The sequence below is a fragment of the Lepidochelys kempii genome, chromosome 3 (genome assembly GCF_965140285.1).
Source record: "Lepidochelys kempii isolate rLepKem1 chromosome 3, rLepKem1.hap1, whole genome shotgun sequence".
In the NCBI taxonomy this organism is placed as follows: Eukaryota; Metazoa; Chordata; order Testudines; family Cheloniidae; genus Lepidochelys; species Lepidochelys kempii.
Window position 1 is genome coordinate 148,780,259 of NC_136382.1, and position 15,002 is coordinate 148,795,260.

Genomic DNA, 15,002 nt, shown 5'->3' on the forward strand with positions numbered 1-15,002 from the left:
AGTATTTTGTTTAGGTGCAACTGTAGTTGTTTTTTCCCCGGCTTTAACTGCAGCTGTTGGTCTTGAAAGGTCATGTATACCTTCCCCTTAATTAGATACCTTTAACGTAGACTACAGTTCTTAAGCTTCTGAGTTGATCTTCACCCAAATGTATGGCTAATGATGCAAGTCAGCCCGGAGAGTACATTAACCTCAGTGCTGTGAGTCTGAAACACTTTTGCCACTGGAGTGAAAAATGGGTGTTGGGAGGAGAAATACACAGTGTGGAAGCCTCACCATCAGCTGGACAAGAGAACACCACAGAATAAAGACAGACATGATACCTTGTGTATGAAACCGAAATACCTTTATTGACATTCAGAGGTTTAACAACCAATCCAGAGACAGCTTTGCATTTAATATTCCTACAAAAGAAGGCTCTAAAAACCATTAAAAAAAATCTTTGTTTGTAGCATGAAGTCACAATGTTAAAAATACCACAACACAATAAATACAACCAGCCTCTGCTGAAGCCAGGAGTCACTTCAGCTCAGGAGTAAGTAAAAAGATTATGAGGCAAAGAGTGGAAGGGACTGAGTAACAAGGGCAATAGGATGAGTGGGCTCAGGCCACAGGGATGGTCACGCTGTGTTCCCGAAGCCTGCTGTTCTCTCCAGCTCTATTCTAAGATTTCTGTTCTGGCCCTCGTCCAGGCCCCAGCCTAGCCAATACACTTCTCTGCAGTCCCCTGGATGGCAAACCATAAAAGCTCGTTTTGGATAAAGACCTTCCCCCACCATACAATTTGCATTACAAAGCCCAACTCCTGCCACAACACTTGATCCTCAAGTAACAAACTCTAAACCACCCTCACTGCCACCAGAACAGGGCACAGAAGGGTTCAAAGCTCAGTCCCCATTTCCTTATTCTGCTAAAATGGTAAAATTCCTGATCAACCCCCATCTTCCTCAACCCCTGGCTACAGCAGGTCAAGATTTCAGGAAGAACGGTGATACTGGAGACTGCATATCCCTAAAGCAGAATGCAGGCCCACTGTCATCCCCGCGCAACACTGAGGGCTGATCCCCTTCAGGGTTTACAGGCTCTTGGCATACTGGTCCAGATTTTCCACACTCTGCACCTGTCATTTTCCAGTCCACAGGAAATGCTGCATGACATTCCTGCCCCAGCCCTGAGGGGCTTTTGATAGAAACTAGCATAAGGCTAAGCCAGCTTTCCATTTGGTTCCTTGTGGAGTAAGATCTACTGAGCACACATACGACGACGTCTGTCTCCTTCCAGAGAGGAGCAGTGTTTTAAAAATCAGACTGAGAACACTGACTCCGGGAGATTCTAGGGCACTGTATCACTCCCAAGCATGCAGCCTCCAGCCAGGAAAGCAATCACAGCTGAGAAAACTAGGGCTGCTTTCAAGTAGTCCAAGAGGGAAAGAGATTCACCAGAAAACAAGCCCTCTGCTGTCGTCACACTGAAGATGATACCAGATGGGGACAGCCAGTGGTGGGCACAACAGCAGTGTGATGCGTCCCAGGTGAAGCCTGGCTCCCTCCCTTCAGAGTGAGGCTGGGGAGTGCCATCTTCGCTGGGATACTATTCTGCCTCTCCTGTTCAACCTAACTCCTGAGGGACTAGCCCAGAAGCAGGTGGGGTTCGAGTGACCCAAGGCTGCAAAATAACTAGGCTCTACCTAGTGGAGTCTTTGTGCTCAGCTCTCATCTTGCACACAAGCTGAGGCCTAAAGCTGCAAATCCGACAGGAAAATTAGGGAAAGCTTGACAGGCTGGATCAAGTCCGAACTCAGGGCACATCCCCGCACAGGAAAGGTATGGGGATGAGACCAGTGGGGGCTCTGTTTAGGCAAATGCACATGGAGCAGTGATAAGAGGAATCTAATGTGGTTACTACAAGAGGAGACAGAAAATATGAAGTGAGGATGGGGGTGGCTGAGGTACCCCAACTCAGGGCTCAAAGAGTGCAGTGAGGCCTTCTCCATCCTCGTTATTCTCCAGTACGTCTGTCTCCAGCGATGGCTTCACCTTTTTGAAGAGAGATGGGAGGTTCCGGATGTGAACCTCTTTGCGGAACTGTTCTCCCAGAGGCTTCTGCAGGAGATAGAGGGACAGGCCTAGGTTAGTCATTGCACCTGCAGACCCACTCCGCCAAAGGAAAATCTGTCACCTAAGTGTGTCTCAGGCATTCTCCGGTTCTACGGCAGTCATTACCCAGCTCGGGTGCTATGCTTTGCTCCAGTTCATGTCCCCCTTCTTTTCTGTCTCCAGGAGAGTAGCCTGGCATCTGCAGTACATGCCAATGGACACTGCCACAATGGGGTCCTGACTGTGACCACATAGTCGACAGGAACCCAGTGTTTTTTAACCCAATGGTGCTGTCCTGGTTAAAGCTCTGTACCCACCCGTGGGCCCTGCCCAGGGGTGCTTACACCTTCTCTGCAGGAGCCCTGTACACAGCGAGCCAGCAGCCCTTCAGCTAGGAGAGCTTCCGCAAGGTGCCCTGAGTGCTCAGTTACCATCTCACCCAGGCCAGGGCTGGAGAGAGCCAGAGCAGCACAAACACTATGAAGGATGTGCTGCAGCCACATTCCAGCAGCACGAGAGCTGGACAAGGGAAAGGGGCTGAGGGGAGATGCGGGCTGGCTAGGGCCGTTTCTACAGGATTCAGGAGCCCAGACCACAGGGAGGAAACAGGTTTGCTCTGGGCTCAGCGGTTGCCTACCCCGATGCAGCCTGCAATGAGGCGTTTGAAATTGTCCTTCCGGCGCTTGTCTGCCACTTTCAGCAGAGTTGGGTTGAGAAGCTTGGAGTCAAACTGCTCCAACGATTCCTTCTGGATTTCTGGGATCTGTTCCATCACTGCCTTCAGCTCAGCATAGCGGGGGCGCTACAGGGAGAAGGGAAGAGACCAATCAAAGAAGTTCTACCACAGAAGCCTCCACCTTCCCCTGATGGCACAGAGGAAGGGGGCTACTACCTCCTCCACCCCTTCCTCACTTAGGCCCGGGACTAGTTCATTCATTACTATCTATCAAACCTGGCACTATAAAGATTCCCCCTTTTTTCCCGATAGCTCCTTACCAAAGCCTCATAGATCTGGAAAGCCAGGTGGACAAGAGCTGCCATGCAGCCGTCATGCTGTCCGTGTGTCTGCAACCCTTTCAGCACACCGGTGAAGAACCAGGTCACTGCATCAGGGAGCAGGTTCCCTGTGAGCACCTAGGGGAGAGACAACAGCAGCATGGAACCAAGATACTAACACAAGCCAGGCCTGCTCCAGACAGTCCATTTGAAGGAAACATCTAGCTCCCATCCAGACCAAAGTCAGAGTCTGTCCATGAAGGTTAGGGGGTCAGAAGGGAAGGAACCACCAGTACTCAGAGCTTCCATTTCTGCCCCCTCCACCAATGGTCCCCTGTAGGGAAAGTACCTGTTTGAGCAGTGGCCAGCAAAGCTGAGTGGTGGTTCTTTGGCAGGACAGGGTGTCCTTCCAAGAGAGGGATCTGTAGGCTGTGATCAGCAGAGCAGTGCAGACATCCTGGAAAGCGGAAGGCAGAGGAAAGAACGAGTCAGTGGAAGCACTTCTCAGCTTGGCTGAAGGGTTTGTTCCTGATGGGGGTGCCTTCACACGAACCCAGGTGGGATATCTTCCTAACAGAGGCACCCTACTTAATGCTCCAACAAAAGGCAAGAAGCATGCTGAGGTCCCTGACTATCCCCAAAGGCAACACTGCATTCCACTCTGTGCATGAGAGAGGGTCAGCATGTACCTGGTCAGCCTGCAGGTGCCACAGAGTCTGGGTCTGCTCCTATTTGCCAGTCTCTGCTGAAGCAAGGTGTCAGGCAGTTGCAAGTGGGCAGGAACAAACACCAGAACACTCCAAGAACTCACACTAGCTGCTACTTTGGAGTCGGTGCAAAGAACTCTGGGGCATATCTGAGGAGGAGTTTGAGTGTGGGGAGGAGAGTAAAGTGGATTGGGCCAGTGCCTCAGGACAGAGAATTCCCAGCACCCCCACCTCTGCTCCGACCTGAGCAAAAACTGCTAATTTGGGCAGATGTTACAGAAGAATCAGCTGCTCCAAGTAGTTCTTCTTGAAAGGCAGGGCCCAGAAAAGGGGGCAGGGCCAGGCAGGCAACACTACAGGAAAGGACTTACTCCTAGCATGGACCATACATCAACTCAGATTGCAATGCACTAGAAGCCTGAATCCTTATTCTCTCCTCCCCCTTTAGCACTTTCCAGGATGATTGGTGAGGCCCTTAAAACAGACTTTCCCTCTGTTACAGGGGTCTCTTGTTTCAGGGGATACACAGACTAGACAGCTGCACTGGGAGCATGGACAGACTACAGTAAAGTACAAGGGGTACAGAAAGTGGGAGAGGCCTCCAGCATCTCCACTCTCTTACCTCCTGCTTCATCAAACACTTGCCCAGCTCAGTTAGCTCTGCACTGGAAGGTGGGGTCACGTCTGTGGACATCATCTCATCATCTACAAGCAGAGAAAAAGCAACTGCGTGAACACCATCTTCCCTTCCTACACCAGCAAGGCTCACTCTGGTTCTAGAGTTTGTTGACACTCTGGAGTCGACACCTCAGCCCACCAGAGAAACACCTCCAAGCAAGCCTGTGTGGATGAGAGCATCCCCTAGCTATGGCTCACCCAGCTAGGATGGAGGCCATGCAGATAGCCTCTCTCACCAGACACCCCAGCTCAGTTCATTGGGGTCAACTTCCACTGTCCCATTCATGCCAACAAGGCCTGCAGAGCACCGGTTGGAGCAGCTGGCTTGCTTCATATGCTGGGGTGGAAAAGGCATCTTGTATCCTAGAGGTAAGATCCGGCTGAGAGGGGATTAGGAGGAGGAAGCCTCACCATCACAGGACAAAGAATCACAGACACTTCCCCAGCGCTTGGGTTCCTGCAGAGTTACCTGCAAAGTCAGTATGGGTAGCTCTGACTCATGAGGCTCAGACTGGACTCCTGAGCCCTAGAGAGGAGCTCCACCAGGGGCAGAGCTGGAGACCCTGATCAGACACTGTGCAGAACCTCAAATGAAAGCCACAGTCTCTCTGAAAGGCCAGCCTAAAGATGGGAAGGGTCTGTCTGTATGCACGGCAGTGGAGAGCGGATACAGCAAGGCAACATACTCACCGTCTCCATCTGCAGCAGTAGAGCTGTTATGCTCAGCGGTGCCTTTCTTTGAAACACAGCAAACAGCTGCAAACACAAGAACAGGTCAGGAGGGCGGGGGAGATATCAGCACAGAGCCTACACGGATCATCCTGCTCACTCTCATGGGACCCTGCTGCTTTGTTCTCCCCCAACACGCCCCAAACTTTGTTCCCTGCACAACGGCTGAGGAACGCCAAATGCAACATTAGAGCCAGGAAGTGAGGCCGAAGACTGGGCTAAGGGGCAGAATGTTCAAGTGTCTTCATCACAGCATCTTCATCCTCAAACCCGCTGCAGTACCAGACTGGAGAGGGGGATTGTGATACTGCACCCCATATGCTTCATAGTGATATTACTGTGATAGGATTAAGATAGAGTTATGATGTATTTTACAGAAGATACGTCATGTGAGAGGTCATTGGAAAGGTTATGATTTGCTGAATATGAGTATCTTATTTGTATGCATGTATCAAGTTTGTATCTGAAGTTATAAATATTGACTAGGTCTCTGCATTTCAAATGTAATTATTCATCTGGGGAACGCCGACTAGACAACATGCTTTCATTCTAGACAGTGGGTGGGGAATGGACCATTAGGAAAACAATAGGCCTTTGGAGAATCTTATCTCCTAATGGCTGCTATGATTCTACAAGGACATGTGATCAGACCACGTGATGCTGGACTCCATCTTGGGATGTCAGTATTTTTCCACAGACTGGTCTGGGGACCAAGCTTTGAAACAAAGGGTTCCCGCCATATGCAGAAGCTATATAAGGCAGGGAGTATCATTGTCTGGCGTTCTTCACTCCCCACACAAGATGCCTGGAAACACCTGAGGAACAAAGACTGAACTGGGGGAAGTGCTGGATCCAGGCTCAAGGGATTTTTAGCCTGTGAATGGAACACGCTTACAGCTTGGAATCCCCGCAAGTGCAGCTTGCCCCTTAAGAATCTGTAGCTTGCTTGTATCATCTCTTAGGGTGAGAAATTGCTATTCATATACAATCCATTTTGTATATTAAGTTTAGTTTGCGTTTTTGTTTATTTTCTAGGTAATCTACTTAGATTATAAGTGACAGCAAACAGATCAATCTTTTGTAGATAATAAACTTATTTTTGCTTTATCTAAACCAATGTGTGGGAATCATAACTCAAGGGCAAAAGGCTGTTGCATATTCCTCTCAACATTGAGGGAGGGGGCGAATTTTATGAGCTTATGCTGTACAGTTTCCTGTGCAGCACAAGACAGTACAATTTTGGGTTTATACTCCAGAGGGGGTGAGGGCCTGAGAAGCTGGTAGATGCCCTAGCTGTAGTTTTCCCATGCAGGGGCTGGCCAAAGAGCCTGTATGCATGTAACTGCAGCTGGGTGTGTCCCTACCTGTGTGTATGCTGGGGAAAGTGCAGGCTGAAGCCTGGAGGGTGTTGCAGCTTGTCACAGCAGTACAGTGTAAGAGAGAGCCCAGGCTGGTGGAGCAGGGGGGCTCAGTGGCACCCCAGTTCCAGGTAGCACCCTGTGGGGAACCTGTCACAGGGCTTCACAGGGTACATGACTGTCTCAGAAATCCTGAGCAGTGAAAAGGGCACTGGAGCAAGTTTATTCAGTGCCAGGATCCTGGCTGGGGTGCAGCAACCTAAAGGAGTGAGGCTAATTAGGAAATGACTCACAAGGTCAGGCTCTCACACACGGTGTAATTCTTATGTGGAAATAAATTTCCTCAAACTCTGGATTGGGGTGTGTGAAAGCCTGGGAGCTAATTAAAGGGGACTGCCAAAGAAAGAGAGATGTTCTCATCACAGAGGGAGAAGGGATGTGATTACCAGCAGAAAGACGATGATCTGGCCATGCCCGACTCTGCTCCTGGTGGTGCCAATGCACTCGGGCTAACACCCCCACCCTGATCCCACACACAAGGAAACATAGCACATGTACCCCATCAGACACCAATCAATAATTCAGCAAGACTCAAAGAGGGGCTGGACTCCTACATGGATACAAAGAATATTCAGAATTCTAATAGTTAATGCTAACAGAAAAACGTACTGGAAGGAAGATAAACCTCCTGCTTTAGGCTGTAAACTGATTTCAATTAGGGATTAGATGAGATCTTCATGGGGGCAGTTTCTCTCTCATCTGCCTTCCGTTGCTGGCCATTACACCATAGGTATGATGCAGTCTGGCAACCCCCGTGTTCCTGCCCAGGGCAGGACTCTCCCTGTGACATCCTGCAACCAGCTTGTTTCACTTACTGATAAGATCCATGACTTCACGGGTGAGCAACCTGACCAGCTGCTCCTCAAGCATCTCCTGGGACTCAGGGTTGTCATCTGCCGTGTCCTCCTCGCTGAAAAGAAAAATAAGATGGTGGGAAGTTTAGGGGAGCACTTTGAGACCAGGGAGGCAGCACCTTAGTATGCTAGCTTTGCCTATATACATGGCGCAAACGACTCAGCTGGCCAGGCTTCTGGCCTGGATCACAGCCCAGATTAACAGAAGAGTGGAGGGCAGCAAGTTCTCCCATGACCAAAGAGTAACCAAGATCTTCACTTCCCAGTGAGGACGAGAGAGAGACTGTGGAACTGAGAGAAGCATCAAGCATCACGGAGAAGCATCACGGAGAAGCATCAAGAGGGGTGGTGTCTCCCTTTTCAGGGTATCTTCCCTTACAGCGCTGCAGGCTTGGAGGGAACAGTCACTCCTCAGGCAGCTGCTCAACAGCTCACACTCCCCACAGACTAGGAGTCCAAGCCCCCAGGCCCAGCAGCACCACCTCCATTTTGATTCCCTTTCTCTGGGGCCGGGGGGTGGTCTCTTGTGCTCCCATCCCAATCAGGAGGGCTGGACACGACCCGCCGGAGCTCACAGATATTGCTATTGGAGGGTTACTCCCTTCCTCAGTGCTGCCGGCTGGAGGCAAAAGACCAGATGAGAATCCCAAGATGTGGTTCCCACCCCTTGCCTCTCCTTCAGTCCACATCCCTTACCAAAGTATGCTCCGCTGGCTGATGACCTGCCATTTCTGGGACAGTCTCTGCAAAAATACCAGATAAGATTTAATAACCTCAAGGAGCCATCCCAGTAACGCTGTACAGAGTTCTGAACACCATTCACCAGACCGCAGAGCCAACAGGGCAGGACCCTGGCCACCAGACATGGCTCTGTGACGAACCTGGTCTGACTCAAAAGAAGTTTAAATATACCTCTCTCAAAGCTCCCCCACCCCCTGAACAGGGCAGGAGCCCAGCAAAAACTCCTACTGAAGCGGTTCCCAGTCTTTTTCCCTGCATGAACCCATTTGCAGATGTATTGCTTCCCACGACTCCAGGCAGCATGAAGGATGCCATTTTAAAATGGCAGCTTCCACACAGCAAGATCTTGCATGGAGGGTACATGTGAGGGCATGCTGTGTGGAGGATGCCATTTTTGCTCAGGGGACGCCATTTTGTAGCACACTTGGGATTACCACAACTCCATCTGCTGATGGAGCAACCCCACTTGGGGCACAACCCATTGTTTGGGAACCACAGGCCTAGTGATGGCTGGAAAGCTGATGTAGCTGTGCTGGCTCTAGGAATTACAGAGCTACCTACCAGGAAAGGGAGAAGGAGGGAGTGCAGACCCAGCTTTACCAAGGGCCTAGGGCTACAGAGATTCAAATGACTGAAGACCACAGGGGGCTCACATCCCCAAGCCTGGAAATTCACAGCCAGGAACTCTAACACACCAGCACAGCGGGTGCAACTGGGCAAGACGATATCTGGAATCCAGACTCCACACACTGAAGTGGCCAAAGTCAAATTTCTAGGCTCTGCTCCCTGTGTAATTGGGCTTTGGAGCCCTGCTAAGGATGAGGCTGGAGGGCTGCTGAAAAAGCTGTTTCTTACCACATGTAGATAGGTGAAGAGTGGGCCGAGCATGGGACAGAGAAGGGTTTCGTAGTGCTCCGAGGGGCAGGAGAGAACCAAGGGCTTCACAAACACACCTGCATGGGCTGGTTAAGGAAGTTATGCAGCTCAAGTCTCATGCCAGGGCAGGCTGCAGTGCACCAACACAGCTGACAACCATACAGCATGAAGACTGCAGATCCCAGCGTGTAGTGCTCCATCGTATACTTGGAAGAGCCCCATGCATTCTGCTTCTTAGCTGAAACAGACTGACAACCACCAATGAACCGTTCACACCAGTACCAGCATCTGAAGTCAGAGCAGGAACTGCACAGAGCGGCCCAGCAGGCTTCTCTAGCCCACCTTCCCAGCAGCCCTGACCTGGGTCTTGGAGGCCCCACTTTTAGTGTGTGAAGGCCGTTCAATTGAGACTGCCCAGAAAGGGAACAATTAGTGCCAAGTGGTGTTGCAGTTTTGCAATGTAGACAGCTGTGCCCTGGGAACCGAACTGAGCACCACAGCTCATTGCACACAGCCAGTCGGAACCAGTCACCAGATTACCCGGTTTCCAACCTCCTGAGAAATCTAGCCCCCAAAGGTTGTTGTAGGTTGGACTTGTTGGCAGAGAGGCCCTCCTTCTTGCCGCTGCCCAGGGCAATGCAACTTCTTTGCACGTGTAATCTGTGCTGACTTCACTTTTTGCAGTGCCTTTCGAGGTGCACCTGCTCACACTCCACTAAACAGAGCGGAACAGTCCTAGCCACAATATAAGGGGGGCAGAGGCAGGATTTATTTAATTTGATCTAACTTCCCTACTCCCTCCACTGGCTCAGCCTTGGGGAGGAGGGGGAGGGACGGTGAAGCCAGAGCAGTTTTGGAAAGGGAGCCTTCTGCCACATTCTGTAGTGGTTGCTGGGCTGGTTTCAGGCCACAGCCAAAGGATACGAAGCATGGGGCGCAGCCTGTAGTCGGGAATATTGTTGAGGTTAACAAAGGCTGAGTTGAGGAACTGGCTGGCGAGGCCGTCAACAGTGTAGAAGTCTTGCTGCATTGACGGGCCGGCATTACCCAGGATGTGAAAACTACAATGAAAAGCCAGGTATAAGTGAGCTAAGCTGCACAACAGATGCGATGCCTCCCATGGTAGCAAAGGCTGGAAGGGCTCCACTCTGGAGATGTGTTTGCCTTGTGGCTACATAAAGCCCACAGGAAGTTTCACTATGGGATACCTCTCTCAGGAATGTGCAGAGGGACCATCCCTGAAGTATCTAAGCACCAAGCATTCCCAAGTGCTGATGTTACTAACCCTGAAACAGGACACAAGCAGCAAACTAGGTCAGGGTATTACAAGCAGACAGTGGAAGCGTTATCAGGAGACCCACCAGCCTGTGTTGCTAATCTGGCAGCTGCACACCAGGTATGTCTGGTGGGTTACAGGAGCTCTGTGTTACATCACTGCTCATGGTCACTTGGATATTAGAAAAAACCATAGTGCACACACATGGAAAGCTGTCTGCTAGCTGAGGTCAGAATGCCATCCCCCCTCCCCAGGATGGTCCACTCCAGGTTACAGCTGATCAGTGACTGTGTGAGGGAGATCTTACCAATTGTCATAGAGGGTACAGAAGAAGCCCTGCATCCTTTCTAAGATGGTTTTGTAAACAGGAGAGTCATAAAGCTCCAGGAGAGGCTGAGGGAGGCCTGAAGGGAAAGGAAAATCGAATATATCAACCACAGACCTCAAACCATCCTACAGCACCTTCACAGCAGCCCCAGTTAAGCCAGGCCTGGTGGCTGGGAGAGCACAGAGCGAGGTGCTCAGCACGATCACGTGGAACCAAGCAGCGAGGCTAGGAGGCAGCCAGCCCATTTACAACACCAATACCACACACCCAACAGAACCCCCACATCTGGACAATTGCTGACTGGACATACCCACTATATACATGTGGCAGCTCTCTAAGCTTAGGGAAATGCAGCAAAAGCGTGTGCAACTTCCAACAGCTCCGTTAGCCCCTCTTCACTGCTCTGGATAGGCTGACAGGGCCAGCCTTTCAAAGTAGGCCAGAAGAGAACCTGCCAGTTCTGCAACCCCTCTTCCAACAGCCCCTGTGGGCTCTTTAATAGTCACCTGCTGTCCTGGGGGCTGGCCAGACTCACTGGGTGCAAGTCGTTAGCACCATGGTAGCCTCTAGAGTTCCAGCAGGGCCCCAGTGGCCTAGGTGCTGTAACACCTCGGAAGAGACAGTCCCTGCCTGAAGAGCTTCCAGCCTAAAGAGAGGAAGGCTTATCCCTGTTTTACAGATGGGGGGCACAGGGAGATGAAGTGACTTGATGAGGTCACAGTGAGTTTGTGAGAGAGTCGAAAATTGAACCCTGATCTCCCGAGTTCCAGGCCAGTGCCTTAACCCCAGGACCATCCTTCCCTGGTTACACAGAACACTTCATATATTAACATGCCTGATGCATCCCAAATCTGTTGGATGAGGTTCTGAAAACCTACTTATAATTCGGGCCCTACCAAATTCACAGTTCATTTTGGTCAATTTCACACTGACAGGTTTTTTAAAACAGTAAATTTCATGATTTCAGCTATTTAAATCTGAAATTTAGCGGTATTGTAATTGTAGGGGTCCTGACCCAAAAAGGACTTGTTGGGGTGGGAGGGTTGCAAGGCTATTGTAGGGGAGGGTTGCATTACTGTTACCCTTACTTCTGCGCTGCTGCTGGCGGGGCACTGCCTTCAGAGCTGGGCACCCAGCCAACAGCTGCTTCTCTCCAGCCGCCCAGCTCTGAAGGCAGTGCAGAAGTAAGAGTGGAAATACCACGATTGCCCCCTAAAATAACCTTGTGATCCCCCTGCAACTCCCTTTGGGTCAGGATCCGCAATTTGAGAATTGCTGGTCTCCCCCATGAAATCTGTATAGTATAGAGTAAAAGCACATAAAAGGCCAGATTTCACGGTCTGTGACGCGTTTTTCATGGCTGTGAATTTGATAGGGCCTTGCTTATAATGACTAAAGGCAAATGGCAGGGGCCAGATTTCTACTGAGGATGCCGAGATGGCAGATTTCTGCTCCTATGGCAGGCAGTGTTACTGTGGAACAATGATCTAGTTATGGGAGCACACAGATCCAAATGTGTATACATGGAAACATTAATGCAGCTGACAGACAGACACACATGAGTAGCTCAGTCCCTCTTTTGGGAATGAACTGCCAAGAAGCTGTAATGCCCCCCCAGCCGAGATAGGGAGATGAGGGTTTGTGCTACCACTTCCTGCTGGTGAACTGGGTAGGAAGGTTGATTCAGATGAAAATGAGCTGGCTGTCTTTACCTAGGATGGCATTCTTCTCCACTTCCAGCATATCTAAAGCCTTTGCAAATGTTTCCCCCAGCTTAGCCACCATCTCTGGCATGTAGAGATTGTTGTGGGTCCTGAAAGAGAAGGAAAAGTAGTTTATACTCATGCAAGTCAAGCCCCTTTGCTGCTTTGCAATGGAATCCTCCACCTTCAGCCTGTCAACAGCTCCTCTGTGGCTGAGGAAGGTGAGACCAAGCACTTGTGCATGGGATCCCCCTTCTCCACCTGGGAAAACATCAGGGAAGCTCATACTCCAGAGACATGGAGAGACTCCACCTTCTGTCCTGGAGTTCCCAGCTGCCCCCTCACATTCCCCACCCGTTCACCCCACCCTTTTCGAGCGCTAGCAGCAAAGACTCCCAACAATTCTCCAGTCGACACTGGCAACAGCTCATTAGCTTGGCCAGCGCGGCCAGAGAATATATTTAAAAACCCCACAGACATGAATTCTGTTTCCAGCAAGATCTTCTGCACCCAATGGCCCAGCAGAGGGAGAGGCTGTCCCAGCTCCGAAATACACACGCTGCACCTCAGGGATGGGTCACAGTCCCCAGAGTGGCAGGCGGCACTGGAGGAACTCTAGGGAGCACAACAGCCTAATATACACATGTTACAAGTGGCAGTGTGGCAGAGACATATGCCCCCTGGACAATGCATCCGGCAGGGAAGAGTTCTGCATAACCAGGAGATAGCCACTCACTGTCACCTCTCTGTGATGGATCCCAATTCAGCCAAGGGTGGGTGGTTCTTTGCCATCCAGGCCAAAAAGGGTCCTTCACTAGTCAGAGTAGTGACTCTCAGAGCTTGTCTCAGCAGGGGGTGTCTCTCTCACCTACCTCTCTCCTTTGAGACCTCAGACCTCCACTCTGGGCGTCGACAGCTGCACACAGCATAAATCCTGCAGCCAAACGGCCCAACAGCCTCCTCCAAAACTGCAATGCCATTGTACCTGCTGCTAGAGGTGATCAAGGGCAACTCAGTATCTCCCCCTAGAGCAGCGTTTCCCAAAGTGGGGTGCGCGCTCCCCTGGGGGGTGTGAAGGACTAGCTGGGGGCAGGGGGCACAGACAAGCCTCAATTGTTCTTCAGAGTCTCAGCTTTCTTTTTTTTGTTTAAATAAGTCTCTAGCTGCTATCGTCATGAAGAAAACCTTCAAAGAGATGACCCAAGTACAAAAGATGCAGCAATCTCTGCCTGAGTTTGCAGAGAGCCTGAAACAAACACAGCTCTGAGGTGTGAACTATCCCATTCAGTTCAATGAGTGCTAACACAGATGCCAGTGATGATATTTTAGTTGTAACCATTATTAACTATTTCACTGTTCAAGGCATATAAGGGAGCAGAGGAAGTACATGAAGGTCTAAACAATCTACTCTGACGGACCACTCATTTTGGGTAGGCTTTTAACACCACACAGTGGGGCAGAAAGGAGGTCATGACTGGTTTTACTTCCCTGAAAGGGGACTCTGGGCTTGTCTACATGAACAGCTAGTCCATGACAAGCTGAGGTGTAAATCTACCCTGCAGTAGCCCCCTGCACACTAATTACCCATGTGGTCCCCCCTGCCATGCACTAAAAGTTCCCTGGTGTGCTTTGATCTAACCCAGTTTGAAATGGGAACAGACCAAAGTGCACCACAGAACTTTTACTGCTAAGCAGAGGCCGCACAGACATTTGGCGTGTGGCAGACTACTGTGGGGGAGATTTACACCAGCGCTTGCTGCAAATTATAGACAAGGGTTCAGCTTTCAAAAACAAATTTGGAAAATGCTGCCTTACAGGCTCAGAGAGTGCTACATACCCCTATCGGAGGCTTACACAGAACCACTTACGCAGTGCTATGTGGCACAACCAGCCAAAGGAGCTTCATCATCTTTAAACAGTCACCTCGTGTGTCTCTCCAGCCTGTTTCATGCTAATAACAGCTGGAGCAAAGGGACGTGGTTGGATGCTGACTAAGCCATATTGCATTCCAAACTCAGGATTATGGAGCTGGTGGTTAGTCCTGCAGCAGGGTGGGTTTGGAAGATTATGCTGACCAAAGAGGTTGTCTGGACAGTCCGGTGAGGATCAGAGTATCACATCTCACAGGCCTCTGTCTTGGGTCCTATCTTAGAACATTTTCTTAAATTGGTAGTAGAGTTGCATGAGCCATAGAGTTTAATGTCAGAAGGGATCACAAAAATTATCTTGTGTGACCTCTGCTATATCACAGGCAGAGGCACGAGCAGATGCTCAGTCAGATAAAGGTCAATCTCCCCCGGCTAATGGCTCAGCAAAGCTACAGCAGTAACAGGTTACATGAGGGGCTGATCTGCTGCTCCTCATGAAAGCACAGCCACCGTGTATGGTAGAATTCAGCCACTGCGTACGACAAGATCAAAATGTGACCCATGAGCATAATCGAGAGGGCAAAGAGGCCTTTGGGGAATTCATCACCAAAGAAAAAACATAAAAAGGACATTCCTAATAGATGTATTTATAATATAGGAAAGACCCAAGGAAAGGATATGGCAGGGCACGGGGGCTGTGTTTTCAGAGAAACAGTTAGAGCTCCGCTCAAC

At 50.3% G+C, this 15,002-nt stretch overlaps 1 protein-coding gene across 4 annotated transcripts in view; it reads right to left on the bottom strand.

Annotated features, from left to right (window-relative positions):
* Positions 1 to 324: 324 nt before the first annotated feature.
* XPO5 (exportin 5) overlaps positions 325 to 15,002 on the bottom strand; it is a 38,069-nt gene continuing 23,391 nt past the window's right edge. For 3 of the 4 annotated variants that reach the window (XM_073338468.1, XM_073338467.2, XM_073338466.1), the window contains exons 22-33: positions 12,412 to 12,512; positions 10,679 to 10,775; positions 10,020 to 10,156; positions 9,075 to 9,172; positions 8,175 to 8,221; positions 7,440 to 7,534; positions 5,168 to 5,233; positions 4,422 to 4,504; positions 3,442 to 3,549; positions 3,093 to 3,230; positions 2,734 to 2,898; positions 325 to 2,102 (exon numbers count right to left, since the gene is read on the bottom strand). In XM_073338468.1, coding sequence (XP_073194569.1) covers positions 1,959 to 2,102; positions 2,734 to 2,898; positions 3,093 to 3,230; positions 3,442 to 3,549; positions 4,422 to 4,504; positions 5,168 to 5,233; positions 7,440 to 7,534; positions 8,175 to 8,221; positions 9,075 to 9,172; positions 10,020 to 10,156; positions 10,679 to 10,775; positions 12,412 to 12,512 — 1,279 coding nt within the window. In that variant the 3' untranslated portion in view covers positions 325 to 1,958. The other variant, XM_078852245.1, reaches the window with a different exon arrangement.